This window comes from Lissotriton vulgaris, chromosome 7 (genome assembly GCF_964263255.1).
Source record: "Lissotriton vulgaris chromosome 7, aLisVul1.2, whole genome shotgun sequence".
Classification (NCBI taxonomy): Eukaryota; Metazoa; Chordata; class Amphibia; order Caudata; family Salamandridae; genus Lissotriton; species Lissotriton vulgaris.
Window position 1 is genome coordinate 1,218,564,418 of NC_141695.1, and position 18,341 is coordinate 1,218,582,758.

The 18,341-nt window shown below is 48.5% G+C and overlaps 1 protein-coding gene across 3 annotated transcripts in view; it reads left to right on the top strand.

Annotated features, from left to right (window-relative positions):
* LOC147703275 (uncharacterized) overlaps positions 1-14,847 on the top strand; it is a 166,166-nt gene extending 151,319 nt beyond the window's left edge. For all 3 annotated transcript variants that reach the window (XM_086931730.1, XM_086931732.1, XM_086931731.1), the window contains one exon: positions 14,652-14,847. In XM_086931730.1, the coding sequence (XP_086787856.1) occupies positions 14,652-14,666 (15 nt within the window). In that variant the 3' untranslated portion in view covers positions 14,667-14,847. The remainder of the gene's footprint in view (positions 1-14,651) is intronic.
* The last annotated feature ends 3,494 nt before the right edge of the window (positions 14,848-18,341 follow it).

Below are 18,341 nucleotides of genomic sequence, written 5' to 3' on the forward strand. Positions count from 1 at the left end.
TAATGCATTCTTCAACTCTAACCTTGTCGTAGCTAGGCCATAATACGACTAATAGTTACCTACCACTCCACAATTGTTGCTTTTTGACCCTGACACTAAAAAAAAGCTTTCAACATTCTTCAACTCTAACCTTGTCGTAGCTAGGCCATAATACAACTAATAGTTACCTACCACTCCACAATTGTTGCTTTTTGACCCTGACAGTAAAAAAAAGCTTTCAACATTCTTCAACTCTAACCTTGTCGTAGCTAGGCCATAATACAACTAATAGTTACCTACCACTCCACAATTGTTGCTTTTTGACCCTGACACTAAAAAAAAGCTTTCAAAATTTTTGATGCTCATTCTAAAGTTTCAAAAAAGAGTACATTTACAAAATATCGAGAATAAGCTTGCTGTGTGTAATATCCGCTCAGGACCGGAATTGATAATGAAACATGGCATAATAAATAGGTGGCTCTATCCTGGAATAATCCCATATAAGGTATACACTAATTCACACTCTTATATACTGGAACTCCAAAGAGGAAAAGGGCTTTTTGTTGCCATACATTCACAGTCGTAGGAACATTCTCAAGAGAAAGTGGAAATCTAACAGACATGTTCCGTGTCTGAAGTTTTCTTTGTCCTACTCTGGTGTGCAAGCCTCCTTTCTGGATGAATACTGCAAATATAAGACCCTAAAATAAATGTACATTAGACGTGGCAGGTCAATCAGTTATGGAAGAAATGCTAGCATATCGGATCACTTCCCATGCACCTGATCCAGCACAGAATGGTGCCCTTGACTTTTAGGCGACTTATTGAATGAAAAACCAGTTTAACAATAGATCATTGTCAGAGCCCCAGACTCCGATAGATGTATTTTTCAGCAGCAGCAGGTTTGGGACTACAGAAGCATGTGTCGGTGGTTCCCAACCTCAAAGAATACAATGGTCAGTATCCGAAAAGCATATGCAGCATGCCAGTACATTAGGATGCAGTTTTCACAAGGCAGGTTTGAGGGGATGTGACCCACAGAGTCAGCCTAGTGACAGTCATCGCACAGAGAAGAAAGGTGAGATTAGGCCCACAGGCACCAGTGCCTTATAGCCACAAGGGGTTCAAACCATGATGCAGTTACCAAGAAGGCCAACATGTAGCTATCCTTAGACAAAAACCTACCAAGTCTGAGGTCGAACAAATGGCAGTCGATTCTGTAAATATTCTTTATTTGAAGAAATGTATATTTTTTTTCAAAAGAGCAAACTGGTCTTCATCAGGGTCCCTAACAATAACAGTTCTCATTTCAATGTATAATTCAAGGGCTATGTGTCATTCAGTTCTACAACAAAAAGACTATATCAGGATATCGATACAATAACTTAAAAAAAATTGGGGGGTGTGGCCGGACGCCGATGGAAGCGGGAGCCTGAGCCTGAGCTCCCGCCGGTGCTCCACCATCCAGTGCCATATTGCCCGATATAGAGGGGCCCCATGCACAGGCGATATCCACCCCAACCCTGGGGAATCAAACCAAGTGGGGGAGCACCGAGATCAGACAGAGAACCACAACTGGTGAAGGGACCGCACGTCTGAGTAAAATGGCGGCTTCGATCTGACTGGCGGAGAAAGACAGCGCCTAGGATGCCTCAGGTACGTGAGGTGCAGCAGACGCTGATTACGAGCACATAGATGGCAGGAAAGTAAATGCCCTTGCTACCTGCACAGTGAGAAGCGGCATGGGCGAAGATCATGCAGAGGCAGCTGTGGCTGCACTGCGGAGGGCTGCGGAGGCACTGCGGTGGCCAAGCATCACGGCACAGAGGGTGCCTTGCAGCTAGACAGCCGGGCCCCGGAGCAAGTACATGGAGATCGGTGGTCTGCTTGTAGACGGGACCCATCTCCTGGGCAGACCACCAAGAGCAGTCCCATTGACACTACAGAGCTGAGAGCCGGCAGCAGGATCAAAGTGGGCAGATAAGCGGAAGACCACCTTGACTGAAATGGAGCTGGTGGGGCCCTGAGGAGTCCAGGGCAATAAGGAGCTAGCGAGGAGGAAGGTACAGGTGAAAGCGGCCTGCAAGCGGATGTGGGAGCATTGTGGATCCTTCCCTCTGACGAAACAAGGGCTCAGGGCAGACAGCAGGAGACTGGACTTCGAGCTGGGCAAGATGGTGACCATGGCCTAAGACGGAGCAGGCCTGAGGATCTGGGAGGCCTCATTAGAGGAAATATTGTCTGCACATTGGGTGATTTCCCCCTGGGATTCCTGGCCCTGCAGTGGGGAGAGGAGAAGCCTGGACCATGTATGAAAGTCCCCCTGCCACAAAGAGAAACTCTATGCTCTATGCTTGATTCCGTTCTGGGAAGGACATGGCTTTTGTAGTTCGGACTGGACTGTTCCCATGGGGCAACAGGGTCAGAGCTGATTTGCATATCGCCATTGTCTAACCCAGGGTGGTGTGGAGTGCAAAAAAACGATGGATTTCGGCCCAGATCTTTTGACTGGGGGAGTGTGTGACATTGATCCACATTCAGTCCATCAATTGTTGTTTTTGCAATTGCCGCCCTAAGTGCGCTGGGGATGCCCAGACGTGGGTCCCAGGCACTCCACACCACTTGGAGTCAAGCTAGCCGGGCTGATGAGAGGTGTTACCTCGAAACCGGTCCGGTCCTCGCATGCTTGATTCCGTTCTGGGAAGGACATGGCTTTTGTAGTTCGGACTGGACTGTTCCCATGGGGCAACAGGGTCAGAGCTGATTTGCATATCACCATTGTCTAACCCAGGGTGGTGTGGAGTGCAAAAAAACGATGGATTTGGGCCCAGATCTTTTGACTGGGGGAGTGTGTGACATTGATCCACATTCAGTCCATCAATTGTTGTTTTTGCAATTGCCGCCCTAAGTGCGCTGGGGATGCCCAGACGTGGGTCCCAGGCACTCCACACCACTTGGAGTCAAGCTAGCTGGGCTGATGAGAGGTGTTACCTCGAAACCGGTCCGGTCCTCGGATGCTTGATTCCGTTCTGGGAAGGACATGGCTTTTGTAGTTCGGACTGGACTGTTCCCATGGGGCAACAGGGTCAGAGCTGATTTGCATATCACCATTGTCTAACCCAGGGTGGTGTGGAGTGCAAAAAAACGATGGATTTGGGCCCAGATCTTTTGACTGGGGGAGTGTGTGACATTGATCCACATTCAGTCCATCAATTGTTGTTTTTGCAATTGCCGCCCTAAGTGCGCTGGGGATGCCCAGACGTGGGTCCCAGGCACTCCACACCACTTGGAGTCAAGCTAGCCGGGCTGATGAGAGGTGTTACCTCGAAACCGGTCCGGTCCTCGGATGCTTGATTCCGTTCTGGGAAGGACATGGCTTTTGTAGTTCGGACTGGACTGTTCCCATGGGGCAACAGGGTCAGAGCTGATTTGCATATCGCCATTGTCTAACCCAGGGTGGTGTGGATGGCAAAAAAACGATGGATTTGGGCCCAGATCTTTTGACTGGGGGAGTGTGTGACATTGATCCACATTCAGTCCATCATTTGTTGTTTTTGCAATTGCCGCCCTAAGTGCGCTGGGGATGCCCAGACGTGGGTCCCAGGCACTCCACACCACTTGGAGTCAAGCTAGCCGGGCTGATGAGAGGTGTTACCTCGAAACCGGTCCGGTCCTCGGATGCTTGATTCCGTTCTGGGAAGGACATGGCTGTTGTAGTTCGGACCGGACTGTTCCCATGGGGCAACAGGGTCAGAGCTGATTTGCATATCGCCATTGTCTAACCCAGGGTGGTGTGGAGTGCAAAAAAACGATGGATTTGGGCCCAGATCTTTTGACTGGGGGACTGTGTGACATTGATCCACATTCAGTCCATCAATTGTTGTTTTTGCATTTGCCGCCCTAAGTGCGCTGGGGATGCCCAGACGTGGGTCCCAGGCACTCCACACCACTTGGAGTCAAGCTAGCCGGGCTGATGAGAGGTGTTACCTCGAAACCGGTCCCGTCCTCGGATGCTTGATTCCGTTCTGGGAAGGACATGGCTTTTGTAGTTCGGACTGGACTGTTCCCATGGGGCAACAGGGTCAGAGCTGATTTGCATATCGCCATTGTCTAACCCAGGGTGGTGTGGAGTGCAAAAAAACGATGGATTTGCGCCCAGATCTTTTGACTGGGGGAGTGTGTGACATTGATCCACATTCAGTCCATCAATTGATTTTGCAATTGCCGCCCTAAGTGCGCTGGGGATGCCCAGACGTGGGTCCCAGGCACTCCACACCACTTGGAGTCAAGCTAGCCGGGCTGATGAGAGGTGTTACCTCGAAACCGGTCCGGTCCTCGGATGCTTGATTCCGTTCTGGGAAGGACATGGCTTTTGTAGTTCAGACTCGACTGTTCCCATGGGGCAACAGGGTCAGAGCTGATTTGCATATCACCATTGTCTAACCCAGGGTGGTGTGGAGTGCAAAAAAACGATGGATTTGGGCCCAGATCTTTTGACTGGGGGAGTCTGTGACATTGATCCACATTCAGTCCATCAATTGTTGTTTTTGCAATTGCCGCCCTAAGTGCGCTGGGGATGCCCAGACGTGGGTCCCAGGCACTCCACACCACTTGGAGTCAAGCTAGCTGGGCTGATGAGAGGTGTTACCTCGAAACCGGTCCGGTCCTCGGATGCTTGATTCCGTTCTGGGAAGGACATGGCTTTTGTAGTTCGGACTGGACTGTTCCCATGGGGCAACAGGGTCAGAGCTGATTTGCATATCACCATTGTCTAACCCAGGGTGGTGTGGAGTGCAAAAAAACGATGGATTTGGGCCCAGATCTTTTGACTGGGGGAGTGTGTGACATTGATCCACATTCAGTCCATCAATTGTTGTTTTTGCAATTGCCGCCCTAAGTGCGCTGGGGATGCCCAGACGTGGGTCCCAGGCACTCCACACCACTTGGAGTCAAGCTAGCCGGGCTGATGAGAGGTGTTACCTCGAAACCGGTCCGGTCCTCGGATGCTTGATTCCGTTCTGGGAAGGACATGGCTTTTGTAGTTCGGACTGGACTGTTCCCATGGGGCAACAGGGTCAGAGCTGATTTGCATATCGCCATTGTCTAACCCAGGGTGGTGTGGATGGCAAAAAAACGATGGATTTGGGCCCAGATCTTTTGACTGGGGGAGTGTGTGACATTGATCCACATTCAGTCCATCATTTGTTGTTTTTGCAATTGCCGCCCTAAGTGCGCTGGGGATGCCCAGACGTGGGTCCCAGGCACTCCACACCACTTGGAGTCAAGCTAGCCGGGCTGATGAGAGGTGTTACCTCGAAACCGGTCCGGTCCTCGGATGCTTGATTCCGTTCTGGGAAGGACATGGCTTTTGTAGTTCGGACCGGACTGTTCCCATGGGGCAACAGGGTCAGAGCTGATTTGCATATCGCCATTGTCTAACCCAGGGTGGTGTGGAGTGCAAAAAAACGATGGATTTGGGCCCAGATCTTTTGACTGGGGGAGTGTGTGACATTGATCCACATTCAGTCCATCAATTGTTGTTTTTGCATTTGCCGCCCTAAGTGCGCTGGGGATGCCCAGACGTGGGTCCCAGGCACTCCACACCACTTGGAGTCAAGCTAGCCGGGCTGATGAGAGGTGTTACCTCGAAACCGGTCCGGTCCTCGGATGCTTGATTCCGTTCTGGGAAGGACATGGCTTTTGTAGTTCAGACTCGACTGTTCCCATGGGGCAACAGGGTCAGAGCTGATTTGCATATCACCATTGTCTAACCCAGGGTGGTGTGGAGTGCAAAAAAACGATGGATTTGGGCCCAGATCTTTTGACTGGGGGAGTGTGTGACATTGATCCACATTCAGTCCATCAATTGTTGTTTTTACAAAGAGAAACCAGGCAGGAGACCAGAGTGACCGGTTCCTGCCGGCAGCGTCCTGGTGGGAGAGGGCAGCAAAAGAAGAACGTTCTGGCACATAATAAATCCCCTTGGAAGACTGAGGCATACCAGGGAGCACCTCCACTGGAACGCTGCAGAGAGAGGGGAGAGGGGGTCTGGCAGATGGAAAGAAGGCCTGTGGGCCGCAATAACAGCCCACGCGTGTCAGGGACCCTAAGGACTGTGGCCTGCGGCCTAATAGGGGGCACCAGCGGACAGCCTTCTGAAGCGGTATTGTAGGCAAGAACGCTACAGGGAGTGAAAAGCACCAGAGGCCCCCGAGCGGAACTGCTGTGTACGTGGTAAACAATACACAAGGGACCAGACACAGTTCATGAGACAATTGTGGAGGGTAAGGACCCACCCGATCACTAAACCTTGAAGATACTGTTGCTACAGAAAGTAGGAGAAGCACTATCCAGCCACTCACACCGAAATCCAAGCAGTTCAGAAGTGCTGCACAGGAAAGGCTAAATATAGCACTTGAAAAAACAACAGATGATGGACAGAATGCAGAACAATGTCATACATTCACCCCAGTACAAAGATCTGGGCATAAATCCATTGTTTTTTGCTCACCATGCCATTCCAGTTTGAACTGAGCAATATGCAAAACAGTCTTGACCCTGTGCCTCAAGGGAACAGTCCAGCCCGAACTGCCAAGCCAGGTCCTCCCTGAACTGGAAACAAGCATCCTAGGACCGTTTTGGGCTTTCAGTCCTCATCAACCAGGGTAACTTGATTCCAGTGGCATGGAGAGCACGGGACTCACGTCTGAGCATACCCGTCCCACACTGGGTGACAAATGCAAAAACAGCAGTTGATGGACAGAATGCAGAAGAATGTCATACATTCACCCCAGTACAGAGATCTGGGCCTAAATCCATTGCTCTCATTATGCTTGTTTCCGGTCCAGGGAAGACATGGCTTGGCAGTTCGGGCTGAATTGTTCCCTTGAGGCACAGGGTCGGACTGATTTGCATATGGCCATGTCTGAACTGGGGTGGTGGAGTGAGCTAAAGAATGATGATGGATTAAACCCAGATCAGTTGACTGGGGGCGATTGTTTGATTTGCTCAAACGCTCAGTCCATCATCCCCTTTGGTATCGCTTTGTTTGCCATAAGTTGGCAGGGTATGCCCAGACGTGGGTCCCCTGCTCAGTCTGCCATTGGATTCAAGATAGCCTGGCTGTGAGGGTTATGAACCCGAAACCAGTCCCAGGAAGCTTGTTTCGAGTCCAGGGAAGACATGGCCTGGCAGTTCAGGCTGGACTGTTCCCATGAGGCACAGGGTCAGACTGATTTCCATATGGCCATGTCTGAACTGGGGTGGTGGATAAGCCTGGGCGCAAAATCTGTTCCGCTCGCGTATTTTGCGGATTTTCGGCAATTTCGCCATCCTTGAATCTCGCGAAATTGCGGAAAAATTCGCAAATCCGCTTGCGGGCGGATTTTGGGCAGTTGAGTAGAGGTATCGCACAAACCGGTGGTGTCTTCTTGGATAAATATGAAGGGTATCGTTCATTCTGGCACGATGCTCCTGTCACAAAAATTAAACCTCAACAGGAAGCACTTACAGAAATAAATAAAGCAGGTGCTCGAGTTGAAGCTCAAGTTCAGTAACGCATTCATCAGCCCAAAAACAATTGTGAGCTTTGTCGCGGCTGGGCAGGTGTGCTTTCTCCCCATATCTACCATCCAAAATTAGCTGTGATGATGGATAGAGAGGCCTTTGCATCCTTGACTTCACAAGCGCAATCCCCTTGCAGTTCCTGTGACCAGGAGCTTCTTTCTCCTCATCTGCTTCTCTGATCGGTCTCTGACCTTTTATACACACAAGAGGCATGTGAACTCGCATAGAAGCCCGCCCGTTTGGCCTCGCCCACACACTAACGGTGTGCACTGTCTTCCCGCCATTTACCCACTATGATGGACAGCTCACTCAAGAGACCCCTGCGCCCTGCGGCGCGATGGCATAGTAACACACCCATGGTCACTGGAGACAACTCTTCTGGCACTTTACGCAGCTGTAGTGTAGGAAAAGCACTATACATTTACCCAACAAGGTAGCACTTACTGATTAGCCAGTAGAAAGTACAAAACGTTCTATTTGTGCAAATCCGTGAGTTCGCAAATTTTTTAGCGAACCCGCTGATTTTTTTGCAAATTCCCAGACCGCAAATCTGCAAAATTCGCCCATACTTAGTGGTGAAGTGAGCTAAAGAATGATGATGGATTAAAGTCAGATCAGTTGACTGGGGGTGAGTGTTTGATTTGCTCAAACGCTTCGTCCATCATCCCCTTTGGTATCGCTTTGTTCACCCTAAGTGGCAGGGTATGCCCAGACGTGGGTCCCTTGCTCACTCTGCCACTGGATTCAAGCTAGCCTGGCTGATGAGGGTTATGAACACGAAAAAGGTCCGAGGATGCTTGTTTCCGGTCCAGGGAAGACATGGCTTGGCAGTTGGGGCTGGATTGTTCCCACGAGGCACAGGGCAGGCTGATTTGCATATGGCCATGTCTGAACTGGGGTGGTGGAGTTAGCTAAAGAATGATGATGGATTAAACACAGATCAGTTGACTGGGGATGAGTGTTTTATTTGCTCAAACGATCCGTCCATCAACCCCCTTTGGTATTGCTAAATGTAGCACTCAGCAGAAAAGGATAAGGGCGATAGACGCCTGGACAGAGCTGAGAGCTGACCAGAAGCAACAGGAACAGAGGTGTCATTCAAAAGTCCCATTTAGTAGGCTGAGCACCAGTATGAGGTAGATGAGAGCTGCTAATAAAAAAAACATACGCAAAGTGAGACTGGGGGAAGCCTTGACCGAATGGGAATAGTGGCACCGGACACAGAGAATGAAGAGAAGGGCAGAGGAATGGCTGTAAGTGCTATCCAGCACAAGCGGAAAAAGCAGAGATCCACGTCCCGGACGTCAACGCGGGCACGGGGGGATCCCCAAGCAGAGCGCCATCAAAACCATGGGGAGAGTATCCAAGAGGAGGGATACAGAACAGCAACATGCGTCGACAGGAAAAGAGTCTGGGGACACACACCCAAGAACATGAGCAAGCACTAATAAGATGGAGACCCAAGAGGACCCATGCCTCTATGATATCTTGAAGGTCATATAAATGTCGAGAACAGCAGTGGAAACAAAAATTGATATACTACGAGAAGACCTAGGCCTGCTCAGGGATGATCCCAGGAAGCTGGCAGATCGGGTCACGGTGACAGAGAAGAAGATCCATGAGCTGAAGCCTCAGGTGACTGCGTCTGCTCCGAGATTTGCTGAGATAGAGAAGAGAATCCAAGTGCTGGATCTCAGAGCGGAAGACGCTGAAAATAGAGCAAAATGCAATAATAACCTGTGAATTATAGGTCTGTTAGAGAAAATTGAAGGGAATGACATGGTGGCCTATATAGAAAACTGGCTCTGAACAGGGGTGGCCGAGGAAGGCCTGTCACCATACTTTGTTCGGGAGTGGGCACACACGATCGCAACTATGGTGCTCCCGCTAGGACGGCCTTTGAGGCCAGTAGTAGCCCGACTAGTCTTCTACAAAGACAGAGACCATGTGCTGAGCCAAGCCCGACCAAAGGTCAACTCCGAATTGACAGCAGCATCATATTACTTTTCCCGGACTTCTCAAGGGAAGCACAAAAGCAAAGAGCGTCCTACACAGCAGTCAAAAGGAAACTACGACAAATGGAGGTACAATCTTCCATGATATTCCCGGCCAAGCTCCAGATGATCCCTGCGGGAGAAACCAAGTTCTTCAAACTCCACAGGACGTGTGGGACTGGGTGGATGTGAAAGCACCACATGAGAGACAAGAAGAAAAGCATGCGCCATCAGGCCGGGATAACACAAGCACTGCAGGAGAAGGAGGAAAATCCAGGAACTTACCCACAGTAGAAGAGTCACGACGAGACAGAGAGAATGCTGTGGGGGCAGTGGCATCCATGAGCAAGCAAGGGGCAAAGAGCATATCTTCAATGTCGTGGGAAGATCCGAGAGACTCAGACTCGGACACTAGTACCAGCACAATGGGCAAAACCAGTCAGACTCGCCCTGAAATAATTCCCAGAATGGCGGATGATATTGCCGGAAGGTTATCAGGACATGCAAGTATACAGGGGGAAATGATGGGAAGGGGCCCGACACTGGGCATTGAATAAGAAATGTAGCATGCACTGGGTGGGGGGATCCGGGGGCGGGGTAAGGCTTTCCTTTGGGTGGACACTGGCTTTGCCGCTACCCAAAACTTTGGACACTTGTTGTATTAGCACCGGAGTGCTTAGTTAGGATGGGAGAGAGTTTCTCACTTGTCCTGGGAAAGGGGAGTTAGGAGGTTAAAATGGTGCTATGTTTTGTGATTGGGGTGCTGCTGTTAGCCAAAGAGGGAAAAGAAATACGGCATCCAGGTCTACAGAATTTTGAGGAAAGCATTGATGGCCTGGCACATGTGGAGCAGAGAGGGGAAATGATGAGAAACAGCAATGGCAAAAAAGGCAGACAATAATCTGTTATCCTGGAACGTTAGGGAACTGCACTCCATGCATAAGAGATATAAAATATCCTCCCAGGTAAATAAGAAGGGAATCCATATAACAATGCTACAGGAGACTCATACACTAGCCTCAGATGGAGCTGCACTGCACCGGAGATGGGGAGGGCAAGCATATTACACGTCATACTGGGCGTTTGCAAGGGGGGTAGTCATATGGATAAGAGCTGGGGTCCCTTTCAGCACATTGGGCACAAGGTAGACCCAGAGGGTCGATATGTCATAGCGGCGGGGAGGCTAGACGGACAAGACAGTACACTAATTAATATAGATGGGTCGAATGTAGACCAGAGTAGTTTTCTGGAGCGGATGTTTGGAGTATTAGCATCCTACATGATCGGCACGGTCATCATGGGAGGTGACTTTAATTGCATTGCAGGCCCAGAGTTGGACCGATCACACCCTCGGCTCCGAGACTCACCAGTCTATAAGTTAGCCAACACTTTTAGGGATTGGCAGACTCAGTGGGAGCTTGTGGATATGTGGCGAAGCACTCATCCCCTAGATAAGGAATACTCTCACCTCTCATACACACATGACCTACACGTCATACTGGACACATTTCTATGTTCACCTGACATACATGCAATGCTCCAAGGGGCAGAATATCTGACTCGTACCATCTCGGATTACAATCCACTACTGGCTAAAATACAGTGGGCAACTCAGCAGCAACCCATTCCAACCAGGCGCCTTACGCCTGAGGCACTGGAGGACCAGGTGTTCTTACAGGAAGTTTGGAGTGATATTACCACATATTTTGCTGATAAGGCCTTCTCTACTGACTCTAGGGGAATGGAATGGGAGGCATTTAAGGCTGTCATCAGAGGGCGCTGCATGGCAACATCCATTGGGGTACAAAGGACATTGATGACGGATGTGGATATGGTGGACCAAGAGCTTAGGGAGTTAGAACTGAGAAGGGCTGAGCATCCTGAACTGAGACAGGAGCTGTTTGAGCGAAAGAAGAAGTGGCAGAACAAGAAGAGCGGCTGAGGTGCTTTGACGGACAGGACTGTTGCAGAAAGGGATAAAGCAGGAAGACTGCTAGCATGGCTTGCCAACCTGACCAGAAGCGGGAATACCATAATGGAAATTGTGGACCAGGCAAGGCGCTCGTTATATAGGCAGGACAAAAAAAAACCCGGATTTCAAGACTACTACGAGCAGTTGTACAAGAGTCGTGGCCCTGGGGAGGCAGGAGATATGGAGGAGTACCTGGCGGAACTCCCACTCTATGCCCTACTGAGGGACGATGCAGATCACTTGGGGGTTGAAATCTCTGAGCCTTAAGTGAGGGTGGCCTTAACGAACATAGCTAGGGGAAACACTCCAGGCACAGATGGGTTTCCCACGGAGTTCTATGCTGCATATGCGGAGGAGGTAGCCCCTAGATTGGTAGAGGTATATGCAAAAGTTTGGGAAAGAGGTCTCCTGTCACAGACCATTCGGGAGGCAGTGGTGATCCCACTACTCAAGCCAGATAAGTCCCTGCTAGAGTGCACTGTGTGTAGGCCCCTGTCAATGTTAAAGCTTGTCTTCAAAATCTTGAGTAGAATACTGGCAACAAGGTTGCTCCCACACATGACTGCCCTGGTCCACCTAGATCAGGCCGGGTTTATTTGCAGCAGGAACACAACTCTGAATATACAGGGTCCCCTTGCTGTACTAGAGCTGAGTAAAGAAGATTACCCAGATGGAGAAATATTCGCAATAGATATAGAGAAGGCATTCAATAGCCTGGAATGGGAATTCCTGTATGCCGTATTGGCAAAAATGGAGTCAGCACGGATTTATAAAATGAGCATGACTGTTATACGAGAACCCAGTGGCTAGGGTCGGCACAGGTCGCGCAATCTCGGCGCAGTATTGGGTGGAGAGGGGCACGCGCCAGGGGTGCCCCCTCTTCCCACTATTGTTTGCCCTAGCCATGGAGCTACTGGCATGTAGGCCGAGATCCGGATAAGAGTACAGAGGCCTGCAGTCGGGGGGCCTAACACACCATATAGCACTCTACGCTGATGATCTACTGCTCTTTTTAAAAGATACAGAGGAGGAACTAAGAGGGGCTAAGCTAATGATGGAAGAGTTTGGTGTACTCTCAGGATTGAGGGTCAATTGGCAGTAATCTTGACAGAGCTACCAACACATGATACCTCTGAATACATTGGATTGGCAGGGGGAATCATAAAAGCGGTTTCCTGATTATACAGAGCCATTAAACGAGAATCTACACATTCGCTCAAAGAACTACGGACTAAATGGGTGGAAGACCTGTGCAGACTATTGGAGGACAATGACTGGGAAACATATTACAATGAGCCACTAAGGTTTCTCACAATGCGAAATTTATCCTGATTGATTTTTACATATTACATAGGGCATATTACTCCAGATAAAATTAACCGATTCTTCCACAGAGATGATGCAGAATGCCCAAGATGCAGAGAAAATGGAGCAAATTTGATACATATATTATGGAGTTGCCCATCTTTAGGAACTTACTAGCAGGAAGTGAGAGGAGAAGTGGCGCTGATCATAGAGCGGGAAATACCACGCACACCAGAACATGTTTCACTAAACAGGTTCCTTCATACAGCCAAAACTAAAGTCACCGATAAATTTCAAGACCTTGCATTTATGTTGGCAAAAAGAGAGTTAACAGGTAAATGGAAGGCACCGAATGGCCCCAGCCTCCATAGATTCAACCAAGAACTAGAGAAATTTCAAGCAGCGAGGGCAGAATTCTGCTCAGGAACGCGAGAAAAGGTATAGGCAGGATTGCGAGAGCACAAGCTTGGGAGATATTACTGGAAGACATGAACATTTCTAACCTAGAATTGAAATCCACCACCTCAGAGGGAGTATCTGGACAGGGGTGCCCTGGGAGGCAAGAGCGGAAAGAGGGAATAGAGCCAGAGCTAGAGGGGATGAATCCATAATGGAAAGGTCCCCCAAGATCCATGGGGAGTGCCCCCATGCTACGGATGTACAGGATATAAGACCACAGTGCAACCCAGAAAGATGTAGTGTGATATCATAGGCAGCAGCAGTACAGGGGAGGTGGGGGGATGTTGGGGACAAGTTCGGATGGGGTATAATGCCTACACAGAGGTAGACTAGACAGCTGAACTGGGACTAATTGCTTAATGTCTCTGAAGTGTATGACTCCATTCTGTAATAAATGGATATGTGTTATGAGAGACAGATGATTGGAATATGTAAGTGTATTGCTGCAATTGCAGATGCATTGTTGTTTATAAAAGGCAATAAAATGTGTTGAAAAAAGCACACAATAACATACAAAATTGTGTTTATACCATGACCCTATTATGGAGTTGGTAAATGAATGTATCTGACTACAACTTTTTGTACACTGCATTACTTTCTCCACAAAGTTCACAGGTGCGTGCAACACACAGTACATTAACTAACAGGACTGCATTCTCTGGACTGTAGATTGAACTGAAGGACTATCCCTTTGGTATCATCCTGATGCAGCATGCATACCACCACTACCAGACATTTATCAATCTAAACCATCAAGAAACCTGGCAACATACTAACTCGCAAACCTGGACTAATTCCCTGGGCAGTGCTTAATTGGAGCTGGTGGTTTCTGGTGCTCGGCACAGGGACTTTATTGCCAACGCCTGTACTTATAAAAGTAATTCACATAGTGGTGCTGTTTGTCTAAAGGAAAGATGAGCACACAAAAGTTGTTTTTGAATAGAATAAACTTCAAAGGGCTAATGCATGCTTCCCAAGACATTCTTATAGCGATGGGGGCTTCAAATAATCTGAATTGTTACTTTTGCTAGAGTATGATGGTTGTGTTGGTCCTGTCATTGACTGGGCTGGCAGGGGCAATGGTTGGGGCAAGCTGCAGTGGCCTCCTGAGTAGGTCCCTGGCACATCTTTGTTTTGTTTGTTTTTTGTTACAACTGTCCCTGAGATATCCTACTAAATGTCTTTCTTAACTGTCACTCCTTGTACAACTCAAGAACTTGATGCAGGGCAAAATCAATGGCAGCTTATGTTGGCTCACCATGCCCAAAGAAGTCTGCTGGCACAGCACCAGTTAGTTTTACTGAGGTCTGCATGGAGAGTCTGCCTTTCAGTTATCAGGAGCACGGTATTCAGTATTGCCTGTTTTTCTCTTGCAGGGGGGCCTCTACTAGGGAATGTAATACACATGGCGGATTCTGCAACAACGCTGATTGCTGGAAGCCCTTTCTTTCCAACTTTCCACACAAGGGATCATCTTTCATTTCTCTTCCTCAACATGTTATTCTCTATGAACCTAACGTGATTTTTACAGTCCCTGTGTTGATTTAACAATAAAGTAGAAAGAGCATCACAGTCCCAGACTCGTCTCCATCATTTATTAAATCTCTGAGAGATAGATTTACCAGGCAGAGGATTTACTTGAGAGTGGGCTGTGGATGTGTCTCTAACCTCTGTTAAATACTGCTATCAGTGCCTAAAACGAATCAACAAACCATAGTTCCACAGCCCTCTTCACTCTGGAGGTCGCAATGTATTCTTCCAAGTTGAGCTCTACAGACGTAGTTATAATCACCAAAGGCCTTTCTGGTCATGAAATACTAATACAGCTGGTGATGAGAACAAGAGCCAAATGCATACCAGGCAACACTTTTACCCATCATTGCATAGCCAATGGGTCAGGCCTTCACACTGTTTTTATTGGTGAATAGGCTAATGAAAGTCTTGTAAGAACAACTGCCAAATAAAACAGACATGTTTTAGCTCTAAAAGTGAAGTGCTTCACAAAGTGCTCTTGGGCGTATAGCAGATATATTAATGACAAAATAAAGTGACTCGAAAACTAAAAGGGGCCTTTTTTAGCACGAGTGCAGTAACACAACAAACCTTAAGGGAGACACCGGTTAAATTGTTTCTGTACAATGTAAAGTGGGAGAAAGCACTTGCAAGAAAACAAACAATAACCACACACGCTCCCTTTGAAGTCATGTTATTCAAATCAAGGATTTTGTATCTACAGTCAAGAGATTCACACACGAATATGCCGATTGTGTTAATGACTAAATGTAGCTTATCATATGATGACAAGGTACTTTTAAAAAATGTGCACGGAAATAGCAACTACCTGATAGGATCTGGCTAAAGTTTCTCTCTTCAAACAGCAAGATTAAAGCATTTACACTGGTATTTTATTGTTGAGAACATGAGAACATCTAAACATCCAGCTATTACCAGCGGAAAAAGCAAAGGACAATGAGTTAGACCAGAGAAGAGTAAAATGAGTTGTAAAAATATGCTGAACAATAACTTGAAAACAAAACCACCAACTTTAAAATGCCTTTTACAACTAGAGAACAGCACAGGCGGGCACAGAAACAAATGAGGGTGTAACCACCATTGCAAATAATATTAAGATCTAATGTTACATTTTTACATTAAAAGTGACGTGCTACACGCATTGAACGTGAACATAAAGCAGTTGTGTGAATTCCAAAGGGCAGAGGCTAAAATATGAGCACAATGAGCTTTTACCAACTGTGCAATGATACTGCATTATCGTTCCCGCCTCTTACTAATATGTCTGCTTGCAAAGTAAGGAAAGACGAAGAACTCTGAAACACTATTGAAGGCAAACATGCAGCGGGTGATGGAGCAAGCCCAGTTGGAATGTAGGTATCAGTAGACACCTGCCAATTAGCTCCGAGATGCCCTTCGGGTTCAGCGCGAGCTTTAACCATCCAAATGTTATGTTATGTTATCTGTCCATGATGTACATTTAGGTAGTCACACACAGGTTTTTTTTCACAAGTACTTCTTACGAGCTAATGTATAAGCTGAAACAACCGTTTGCACAAGGCGTAGGTACGGAGGGGGGGAGGGGGGGGGGAGGGGGCGGCGGGAGCGGTCCGCCCCAGGAGGCACTAGTTTGGGGGCGGCAGGATGCTCATTACAGTTGGCCTCGGATGCAGGGGAGTCTGGGCATGAATCGCTGTGTTAGTTTAAAGGCGGTGAACTAGTAAAATGGATGAAGCAACGGATATTATCCTTCAGAAAGACGCTGCAGCAACAAGTTTGTGCCTATATGCCCGTGTTTATCAGGATAAATACATGATCTTCAATGTCGACACAGGCGATGCCCCCAACAATTGGAGTGGTACAAAAGGGGGTGGTAATGGACGGAGCATCTGAACCAATCAAACACTCACACCCAGTCAAAAGATCTGGGTTTATTCCATCACCGTTCTTTAGCCCACTCTGCCACCCCAGTTCAGACATGGCTATATGCAAATCAGTCTGACCCAGTGCCTCAAGGGAACAGTCCAGCCCGAACTGCAAAGCCATACCTACCCTGGACCGGAAACAAGCTTCCGAGGACCGGTTTCTGGCATTCCTGCCATCTTCAGCCCGGCTTGCTTGAATCCAGTGGCAAAGTGAGCAAGGGACTCACGTCTGAGCATACCCTGCCACACTTATGGCGCCCAAAAGCGGTACAAAAGGGGGGGTAATGGACGGAGCATCTGAACCAATCAAACACTCACACCCAGTCAAAAGATCTGGGTTTAATCCATCACCATTCTTTAGCCCACTCTGCCACCCCATTTCAGACATGGCTATATGCGAATCAGTCTGACCCTGTGCCTCATGGGAACAGTCCAGCCCGAACCGCCAAGCCATGCCTTCCCTGGACCGGAAACAAGCTTCCGAGGACCGGTTTCTGGCATTCCAGCCGTCTTCAACCCGGCTTGCTTGAATCCAGTGGCAAAGTGAGCAAGGGACTCACGTCTGAGCATACCCTGCCACACTTATGGCGGCCAAAAGTGGTACAAAAGGGGGTGGTAATGGACGGAGCATCTGAACCAATCAAAGACTCACACCCACTCAAAAAATCTGGGTTTAATCCATCACTGTTCTTTAGCCCACTCTGCCACACCAGTTGAGACATGGCTATATGCAAATCAGTCTGACCCTGTGCCTCATGGGAACAGTCCAGCCCGAACTGCCAAGCCATGCCTTCCCTGGACCGGAAACAAGCTTCCAAGGACCGGTTTCTGGCATTCCAGCCGTCTTCAGCCCGGCTTGCTAGAATCCAGTTGCAAAGTGAGCAAGGGACTCACGTCTGAGCATACCCTGCCACACTTATGGCGGCCAAAAGCAGGTACAAAAGGGGGAGGTACTGGACGGAGCATCTGAATCATCAAACACTCACACCCAGTCAAAAGATCTGGGTTTAATCCATCACTGTTCGGGCTGGACTGTTCCCATGAGGCACAGGGTCAGACTGATTTGCATATAGCCTTGTCTGAACTGGGGTGGCAGAGTGGGCTAAAGAACGGTGATGGATTAAACCCAGATCTTTTGACTGGGTGTGAGTGTTTGATTGGTTTGGATGCTCCGTCCATTACCACCCCCTTTTGTACCGCTTTTGGATGCCATAAGTGTGGCAGGGTATGCTCAGACATGAGTCCCTTGCTGACTTTGCCACTGGATTCAAGCAAGCCGGGCTGAAAACGGCTGGAATGCCAGAAACCGGTTCTCGGAAGCTTGTTTCCGGTCCAGGGAAGGCATGGCTTGGCAGTTTGGGCTGGACTGTTCCCTGAGGCACAGGGTCAGACTGATTTGCATATAGCCATGTCTGAACTGGGGTGGCAGAGTGGGCTAAAGAACGGTGATGGATTAAATCCAGATATTTTGACTTGGTGTGAGTGTTTGATTGGTTCAGATGCTCCGCCCAGATCTTTGTGGAGTACATGCACCTTATCCTTGGTTAGCAATGGTAAAGTGTCCAGCGTCCTAAAGTCAGCAAACATTTAGCAAAAATGGGAGGAGGAAGGCAAAAAGGAAGGCCATTT